This window comes from Podarcis erhardii, assembly GCF_964252035.2.
Source record: "Podarcis erhardii genome assembly, chromosome: 3".
NCBI lineage: Eukaryota > Metazoa > Chordata > Lepidosauria > Squamata > Lacertidae > Podarcis > Podarcis erhardii.
In genome coordinates, this window is record NC_138507.1 from 10,851,001 (window position 1) to 10,861,326 (window position 10,326).

At 45.0% G+C, this 10,326-nt stretch overlaps 1 protein-coding gene across 1 annotated transcript; it reads right to left on the reverse strand.

The window, feature by feature from the left end:
- Positions 1-366: 366 nt before the first annotated feature.
- On the reverse strand, positions 367-10,057 carry LOC309338424 (kazal-type serine protease inhibitor domain-containing protein 1-like). The gene is made up of 4 exons (XM_081855703.1): positions 9,559-10,057; positions 2,419-2,579; positions 1,823-1,967; positions 367-517 (listed from the first exon to the last, which is right to left on the reverse strand). The coding sequence occupies exons 1-4, from the start codon at positions 10,016-10,018 to the stop codon at positions 387-389; spliced, it is 897 nt and encodes a 298-aa protein (XP_081711829.1). The 5' UTR covers positions 10,019-10,057; the 3' UTR covers positions 367-386.
- Positions 10,058-10,326: the final 269 nt, after the last annotated feature.

Genomic DNA, 10,326 nt, shown 5'->3' on the forward strand with positions numbered 1-10,326 from the left:
ATGTGGTGGCATCGGTCTTCAAAAACTTACTGTGACTGTGAAGTCCTCATGTTACTTTCCTGCCCTACAGCTGTATGACAGAGAGCTATATCTCACACAATGAATTGTAGAGGGATCTTGATAAGTGCAACGTTTATATATTTTGCCACTATGGTTTTTCTCAGTGTACAGGATTCTGAATATAATAAATACAATGGAGGCTTAAAATTAGAAAAGTGTGATTGAAATGGTATGTATACTTCAGGGCACTGTGATCATTTCTAGAATTTGATACACATTTTTGTTGTGATAATATGAGGTTTCAGGACAGTGCAAATCACACAAGCGAAACAGAGGAACTTGAAAGCATCAGCACATAACAACCCCTTACACAATCCAAACTTGCTTCATTTTTCATAGTCTCCAGATTCATATTCTACCTCTTCCTCGTCTTCAGCAGAATCAAAATCGTCTCCATAATCTGTGCCATCGCTTGTGCTCCAGCTGCCAGGAATATTCTGGAAAGTTAATGATGAGTCTGCAGAATAAGGCATATATAGTGTTAACAATTAAGCTTGTGATTGGGGAGTGGCCATAGGTTAGTGAATAGGGCCCTCTTTTGCCTGCAGGAGGCCCAGTTTCATTCCTGGGCAGATTCAGTTCAGGTGGCAGGACTGGGAAACAGACTGACTGTGCCTCAAGACTCATAGCTGTTAACTGTCCCTTATTTGGCGGGAAAGTCCCTTATCCCAGCGCCATGTCCCGCTGCTGTCCCTTATTGATGATGTCCCTTAAATTTCCCGGGTTTCAAAGGAAGCAGCTCCTCTCCCTCCCACCCTACCGGTCAGGGAGGAAGGAGGCTCCAACTGTGTTGCTTGGCTGCGTTGCTCACACAATAAGGAGTCTAAGAACGACTGGGGGGGTGGAGCTTGCATGCCTTGTGCTGATCAAATCGGCCGCGTTGCCTGGGGACTCGCCTTTGCTCAGCGCTTCCCAGCGGAGAGGTGACGGTGGTTTTCCTTGCTGCATCCCCTTTGCCGGGTGGCTGCGCTGTGGGAACCACCGCTTGAGGCTTTGTTTGGCTGCTGGCTGGGCTTTCTGCCTTTGGCTCGGAGGGGCTCAGAAGTTGAACATACCTGTGCCCGAAAAATCCCTTATTTTGGCTGCTGGTCCCTTATTTTCAAGGCTGCTGGTCCCTTATTTTCAAATCTGGAAGTTGACAGCTATGCTCAGACTTTGGAGAGCAGCTGCCAGTCAGAGCAGACACTACTGCATTACACAGGCTAATAGCCTAAGGCCGCTTCATATTTGGGGAGAGGGAGAAAATGGGAGAGCGGAAATTGCACCTCAAACAAAAATATTGTGAGTTAATCAGACATTGGAAAGACATCAACTACATTAAAATATGAGTTCAGTTTTCAAATGTCGCGCTGCCAAATCCTGCGGCGAAGCACCACTTCTTAATTTCATGCCACTGACCAAAGGTTACAAAAAGCCATTATGTCCACTGAAACATAGATTTCCTATCTAAAACATACCGGTTTGAAATGAACAATTTGGGTTACTATTAGCAGAATCAGGCAACCACAACCGAAAGCTTGATCTTTTTGTATCTTTCCGCCAGAAGGCTTTTTGGGAACTGATTGTTTTTAATAAAAGGGCTGGCGCCGTGCTGGTTATATTATTAATAGATATAAAATTCTATCAATGTTAATTTTTTTCTTAATTATTGTTTTTTTCTATGTTTTTAGTTTTTCTTATTTTTATCTGTAAACCACCCTGAGTCCCCTGTCATGGAAAAAGGACTAATAATAATAATAATAATAATAATACAGTGATTTACCATCAATAACTTTCAGCCTTGCAGATGAATAGGCAAACCCGTATTTGTTTTTTGTTTGGCATATGTAGACACCTTCATCTGATTTCTTGATCCCTTGAATTTGTAACCATCCAGACACACTGTACTTCCGAGGTCCCCCTCTTGCCTGAGAAAATGAAAGCCAAATAGCAAATAAATGAAGGTCAAATAACAAATAGGATGAAGTCTTCACCATGTATACTCCACTGACGTCAGTGAAATGTACATCATTGAGATTTTGATTGCGGCGTTATATATGTTCTACGGTCATGTATGGAGCAACTACTTTTGCAGTGTTCCTCAACATGGCAAAGAGGAGAGCAAAGAGGACAAGCTTTGCTTTTTTAAAATTCAACCTGAACAATTTGCTCATCCCAAACTCCAAGTCACTTATGAACAAGTTAAAAATCACTGCTCCCAAACCAATCCTCGGTTGTCTTTTCCCACCCTTGAAAGGTGAGGAATTCTAGATGTCTTCTTCAGCCGCCATTTTGTTGTAGGGAGAGGTCTGTGTCTCCTGCTAAGTTTACCACAAAGAAAAGGTAATTATATCACCTTACCTACTTTAAACTGTATACCTGTATTGAAATATGAGCATCATCTCCTGGCAGAAACATCTTATTTCCTTTCTTCTTCCACTCAAGGTGTGGCATGGGATATGCAGATACCTCACAACCGAAGATGACGTCATTCCCTGTGAAATTCTGGGTGTCTCGAGGTGGCAAAGAAATAACAGGAGCTGGAAGAGACACGATTGAGAGGATCATCACGCTCAAGAGTCACATTAAACAGATTTCACAACACGGGCTAATTCTATTCATTTGTTTATTTTATTTACTTGTTTCATAAAATTTATACACTGCTTGATTGTAACAAACAAACAACTCAAAGAGGTTTTCTTATGACAAGCATTGTGTGGTTATGCCACCACCCTACAGCAGCCAATTTGTGACTGGCGCCCACAGCACTCACTCAATGCACCCAATAGCCCCCACAGGTTGGCAACTCCTGACAACTCATTAGTGAAGTCACAAAGCTTTGCTGTTTTTCATAAATCTCCATGTGAGCATGTCCCAAGAGTGAAAAGAAGGAGGGGAGAAAGTGTCACCAGCCATAAAATTGCCTGTGTGCATGTTTTGGGATGCTTTTGAATTATGGTGCTGGAGGAGATTCTTGAGAGTCGCATGGACTGCAAGAAGATCAAACCTCACCATTCTGAAGGAAATCAGCCCTGAGTGCTCACTAGAAGGACAGATCGTGAAGCTGAGGCTCCAATACCTTGGCCACCTCATGAGAAGAGAAGAGTCCCTGGAAAAGACCCTGATGCTGGGAAAGATGGAGGGCACAAGGAGAAGGGGACAACAGAGGACGAGATGGTTGGACAATGTTCTCGAAGCTACTAACATGAGTTTGACCACACTGCGGGAGACAGTGGGAGAGAGGAGTGCTCTGGTCCATGGGGTCATGAAGAGTCGGACACTACTAAACGACTAAACAACAACAATGTTTTGGGAATTGTATCAGTGTTTTGTTTTGTTTTGTTTTGTTTTGTTTTGTTTTGTTTTGTTTTGTTTTGTTTTGTTTTGTTTTGTTTTGTTTTGTTTTGTTTTGTTTTGTTTTTTCAGACCAGGGTTTGCAGCTGTGTTGTTTGTAGACTGTGTCATCTCTGACCATGAGAATTAGGAGTACACATGTGACTGATGGAACTGTGGTAACCGAGAATGGCATCATGTTTGCACTTCTGCTAAACCAAGGCAGGGTCAAACTGCTGATCTATTAGGCCTAATAAGAGCAAGTGTTAGCCACTAACAGATTTTAATCCCAAAGGAGTTGGAGAAATAACTTTCCCTATGAATGGCTAAATGAAAACTGCTTAATATTTCAAAAAATATACGGTGTAAAGACTAAAAGCAAGCAATATGTCAACAAAATCTTTAAACAAGTACAAAAACACAACCAAAAACCAATCAAACACCAATATAACAAAGCACATAAAAGCATTAAACAGAAAACCAGAGGATTCAAACATGTCAGACTGGGTCCTAGTTTATAGGCCAGCAAACGTCTGGTCATCTCAAGGTGTCTGAAGCAACTGGTGGTTGCTGATTCATATTTGGCACAGGTAAAACCCTTCCACCATGCAGGGGCAACAGCTGGAAATGACCATTTTCTGGGGACTGCATCCTATGATATTATGAAGAGTGTAGTGCCAGGAGTATAATTTGCCAGATGGTGTTATAGGGGGGAGCAGTCATTCAAGGGACGCAGGTGGCGCTGTGGGTTAAACCACAGAGCCAAGGACTTGCCAATTAGAAGGTCGGCGGTTCGAATCCCCGCGACAGGGTGAGCTCCCGTTGCTCGGTCCCTGCTCCTGCCAACCTAGCAGTTCGAAAGCACGTCAAAGTGCAAGTAGATAAATAGGTACTGCTCTGGCGGGAAGGTAAACGGTGTTTCCGTGCGCTGCTCTGGTTCGCCAGAAGTGGCTTAGTCATGCTGGCCACATGACCCGGAAGCTGTATGCCGGCTCCCTTGGCCAGTAAAACGAGATGAGCGCCTCAACCCCAGAGTTGGTCACGACTGGACCTAATGGTGAGGGGTCCCTTTACCTTTAGTCATTCAAGTAACCTGGTCCCAAGCTGTTCAGGGCTTTTCAATGTTAACAAACAGACCTTGAGCCAATCTGCAGCAAGTGCAGTTCCCACAGCATGGGGAATTGTCCTTTTTTAAGCAATTCCTCAAAGCATTTCATCCTCACAATAACCTCTTGAAGAGGGAGAGTGACTTTCCCAAGTACTGAACCCAGAATTTTCCCTCCCACCTGTGGCCAAGAAGACTGCAGTCCTGAGTAGATTTAGGCAGTTCAAATCCCATAGACTTCCACAAAGTTAAAACAGGTTGCTGCGTGCAGGATTGCAGCTCAGCAGCTAGCCACTGCTACACTGGCATTTTTAAAAAGCATTTTTAAGCTTTGTTTGTGTTCTTGTTACCACTGTTGCACACAGTGAAGCCGAACACCCCATCTGCTTACAAGAATGCTTCGATTTCCCCCCCACCACCACCACCTCTTTTATTCCGAATGGTAGCTGTTAATTTTGAACCCAGCATGAAGGACAGTTATAACTGTGAACCATGTGAGTTGCTGCCAGTTCATTTGGGCACTAAATTCTGTTTTATAACTTTCATTTTGATCAAGCTATTAAAGTCATTATGCTTTTTTGCGGGGGGTGGGGTGGGGTGGAGAGCACCTTTTAAAAATGTAATTACAATGCAGTTTTCTATTTCACATTCAGATTAAATTTGTGAAATACTAGACCACGTAGAATTTTTGTCATTTGTCTGAAGGACGACGATGTGGTTTTCAGTTGTGTGTTTTCAAAAATAAGTAAATAAAAGTATGTCGTAAAGGTAAAGGGACCCTGTCATATATATATATATATCTATACACACATATACATACAGCCACTAGAGGGAGTGGATTTAATGTCTTCCTTTGAACACATTAAACGAGCAACCAGTGTAATAAAGACTGGGGCTTTTGAAGATGCAGAATTGAAAAAGCATATCTGTTGTTGAAATCCTGTATTTCTCTACTCAGATTCCGATTGTTGAATGGGGTTTCTGTCAAGTAAGAGGGCATAGGATAATCACCATCAACAACAATAACTACTACTATTACTACCCCACCTATCCGACTGGGTTGCTAATTTCTTGGCTGAGAGGGGAGAATGCACTTAGACACATCATCAAATAAGAAGAAGCACATCCCCCCAAATTGAGAACAAAGTAGGGAACAGATTTGACTTTTGAGAAAGAGCTAAAAGTGCTATTCTCTTCATCTGGGCGATGAAGTGGTGCCTCTGTCTCTAGATATCTTAAGTGGGTGCAGCGGATGTGATATTTGCTGAACTGCCGTGCCATTTGCTTCCACCTGTGCTCTCAATGGATCTCTCATTTCAGAGGAAATCGAGGCTTATCCACGGAACTACCGCCCCAGGAATTCCTCACTAGTGGGGAGAGCAGAACAACACTTATGTCACCTGACTTCTGGGAATGTCAAACCGACTGCCTCTTAAAATCTTCAATAGCAATAGCCCTTTCCTTGCATTAGATGCATGAAGCAGGTTTGCACGATTAAAGGGAAGAGGGGGAATCTATTGCTGCCCCGCCCCCCGCAGATGTCCATGCATTGCGTATAAACATCAGAAGAGGGAGAGTCCACATCTGTATAGCTCTGCACACACACAGGCTTTGTCACAAAGTGGAACCCCAGGGCAGCACAAGTTAGGCAGTGAGTAGCCCGTGTAGCTTCCTCCAGTTGTTTGGGACTACAACTCCCATCAGGCCCAGCCTGCATGGCCAATCTTCAGGGATGATGGGAGTTGTATTCCACAACACCTAGAAGGTACCACGTCGGTTACTTCCAAACCAGGCCATATCAATCAGCAGTGATCCTAGGAAGTAAGACCTATTGCAGATACTGTATTAATATTTGCACAGATTGAAGAGATGGGAAGCATGAGGACTTTGGTCCCAATTACCAACTGTAACTGTTTTAACAACAGATGATGGTTTTTTCATACATTCATTGCCCGCTGCCCTCGTCTACCACCCATTTCCCCTACTGTCTGTTACCTATGGACTTGTTCATAAATTACACACAACACAAGTACAAGTAATTGTGTGACTGTGCACTTGTTGATTTGCACACACAGACGCACAAACTCCATGCTCGTTGAATGTCAGTAAAGGTAAAGGGACCCCTGACCATTAGGTCCAGTCGTGACCGACTCTGGGGTTGCGGCATTCATCTCGCTTTACTGGCCGAAGGAGCCGGTGTACAGTTTCTGGGTCATGTGGCCAGCATGACTAAGCCGCTTCTGGCTAACCAGAGCAGCGCACAGAAACGCCGTTTATCTTCCTGCCAGAGCGGTACCTATTTATCTACTTGCACTTTGACCTGCTTTCGAACTGCTAGGTTGGCAGGAGCAGGGACCGAGGAACAGGAGCTCACCCCGTCACGGGGATTCGAACTGCCGACCTTCTGATCGGCAAGCCCTAGGCTCTGTGGTTTAACCCACAGCGCCACCCACGTCCCCATTGAATGTTACATGTGAATACTTATGAGAGCATGTTGCTTAATTATTTGTGTGCACAGGTTCACAGATTGCAAACTAGTCGAATGTGACCATCCCTTATTTTAGATCGGAAGCTCCTCGAGGACAGGGATGCAGGGGAGGAGGAAGGGGGGGCGGTCCGCCCCGGGTGTCACCACTGAGGGGGGTGACAAAATGCCAGGCGGCACTCACTGCGGGGCCTGCAGCGTGCCCGAGCCACGCGTCTCTCCTGGGAGTGATGCAGTGGCTTGGGCACCTGCAGGCTCCATGCTGCCCCAAACTGTCCGCCTACCGCCTCTCCCTCAGCTGTAGGGCGGCTGAGTGGGAGGAGGCAGGCAGACACCTCAGAGGCCCCACAGAGTGTCCTGCCCAGGCTCACCCCACCCTGTGGGTGGCTGGCCCCACCGCTGGGCACAGGGCACGCGTGCCACCCCAATGCTCTATCACTGCAGGGATCTATCTATTTTCCCTTTGAAACTCTCGCATTACATAAACTGACGACATTCCTCTGTACATGCGCATGCCCACGCTCAAACACACACATGTACATACTTCAGATATTTATCCCTATGTTTCTCTGTTTTATTGGCCCATGGAATCCTAAAACCGTTTTCCGCTATACATACAACGTTGTCCGACACAGATCAAGGAACAGGAGAAGATCAGTTCAACCCAGCAAGAGCCTGTAAAATTATACGAAGCGTTGCCAATTGCTGTCAAAATTCACCGCATGGGCAATACTACCATTCTACATGCGCAATTTATGTCACCTCTAGGCTGGCCTGAGATCCCTGTGCTTTTCGTATGGAGAGCTCTTGACCACTGCGCCTGCAGCATGGCACAGACGATGCCAGCGTTGCCGAAACATTTCGCTGACATTGCCAGTCAATACGCCCGGGTGCCTTTGTATGAACTGGGTGCCTGGGAGTTATCACTGTGCGCATAATGTCACATGCGACTGCTATAGATCACTGGCATGCTTTGAAGAATGCAGAAAATCACATATGGGAAAATCTTACATAAATTCGTCTTGGCTCCGTTTCGGAACTGTGTGCCATTTGGACCTCACTCCAAAGGCTGTGCTAAATCTCTTGGAATCCTGTAAAGCGATGATGCTAATTGCAGAAGAATGAATCATTTACACATCAGGCTATAAAGCTGCCAGGAGGCTAAGAACTAATCTCTCCATTTGGTTATCTTTTCCATTGGGGTTTTTCACATGCAGTGAAGCTGCATGCAAAGGTTTGTTCTTCGGTATAAAAAGAAACATGACCTTGCATGTGATTTATTTAAATCTGCATAAGACTGTAAGGGATTTGGGGGATCTGAGACTTTAAACATTATATATTGTTTCAGCTTGAACCTTCCTACTTTGACATACAGTGGTTATTTAGATCTTTGCTGTCTTGTTAATTTCACCTTTATATACTGAGATTGGACCTAGCTGCTTTATGTTGATTACTTTTTTAGCTATTAAATAAAGGGCATCTTTTTCTATACGTTTACCCATATTCCTAGAGTCTTCAGTCCTGCCTTTCATTCATGGATAGTGGTAAAAGGACTCTGTTATGGCCCACCTACAAATCTGCAGGCAATTTGTGTTCTTCAGCTTCACATTTTCACATTCCCCTCTGATCAACAGGTTGTCAATTCCCATGTGAATTCTACAATGTTAATCTCACAGGATACGTCCAGAACACGTTTACATGCTTTAACAAAAGCTTTGTGGACTCTGCATCCAATGTTTTGTAGCCTCAGAAGACACACTTTGAACAGGACTCCTCGTTGTTACTGTTTGTTACCTTAAGAGGAACTTTATCTAATAAAATGTCAATAAGGGAGGGAACTGGATACAAGAGGGAGTATATTTTCTCATTCCAGGATCACATAATATCACACTTGTGCCTATGTCCTTAGGGAACCCAAATCTACAATTGAGTAAGTCCCAATAAAGGGATGCAGATGGCACTGTGGGTTAAACCACAGAGCCTAGGACTTGCTGATCAGAAGGTCGGCGGTTCGAATCCCTGTGATGGGGTGAGCTCCTGTTGCTCAGTGCCTGCTCCTGCCAACCTAGCAGTTCAAAAGCACATCAAAGTGCAAGTAGATAAATAGGTACTGCTCCGGTGGGAAGGTAAACAGCGTTTCCGTGCGCTGCTCTGGTTTGCCAGAAGCGGCTTAGTCATGCTGGCCACATGACCTGGAAGCTGTACGCCGGCTCCCTCGGCCAATAAAGCGAGATGAGCGCCGCAACTCCAGAGTCAGTCACAACTGGACCTAATGGTCAGGGGTCCCTTTACCCTTTACCTTTAAGTCCCAATAAAGTCAATAAGTTTAACTTCTTGCATTGTCAGGCTGCAATCCCATATATCCTTACCTGAACGTAAACACCACGAACATTGTGGGACTCACTTTAGCATAAACACACATAGGATTTCTCATCTAAACTCCAAAAAGATAACAAATTGCTCATCTGCTTAACTCCAAAAGAGTGATTTCCGAGCCCCTCTGTTGCATCCCTAGACTATGCTGCTAGATATCACCATTAGTAAATCTCAGCTTCCCCCGGGTACATACTTTAGACTCTGCTTTGCCTTTCCTTACCCGATTTGCATGGTCCTTTGTGCTTTATGCTCGCATTTATCCCCCTTCCTGCATAAGCCTCATGGAACTGGCAGATGTTCTCATAGGTCTTCCCTTCAGGTCCACATACAGTCTCCTGCAGCTTGCAGACACATTGTGGCTCGGGGATTTCTCCAGACTTGATGTCACGGACATCCAAACGGCACTCCAGGTTGTCCCCGCATTGCCCGTAAAAATGGCTGCCTTCGTCCAAGTCACAGATCTGCCCCTCCACGTTCCCGCATTCGGGACAGCAGCCGCATGAGTCCAACACGGTCCCTGCTTGGCAGGCTGTAGGCACAGGACAGAGTTCCAGGTTGCATATTCCACAGTTGTCCCCTTCCCTCAGCAGTCTCAACCATCCTCTGTGGTACCAGGCAGGGAAGGACTGAGAAAGTTGCATCAGGGCTACCAGGAAAACTGTAGCCACCAGGGGTTTCATCTTGAGAATGTAATCAACAAGAAGCAAAGACCTTTTGGAGGCAAGCCAGAAGAAAGGAGGAGGAGGAGGAGGAGGAGGAGGAGGAGGAGGAGGAGAGAGCAAGCGAAAGAAAGCATGTCACAGTCACATTCCACTTTTCGGTTTGGAATATGAATCTGGAACAAACGCTAGAGGCTTTAAAAGAGAAATTAGCACCAGATCACAGCTTCCCCATATCAATAACAGTCAAGATTAAATGTCAAGTTTCTTTAGCACCGTTTTGGAATGCAGCTACTGCTACCCCACATGGGGGAAAAAAACAACAACCC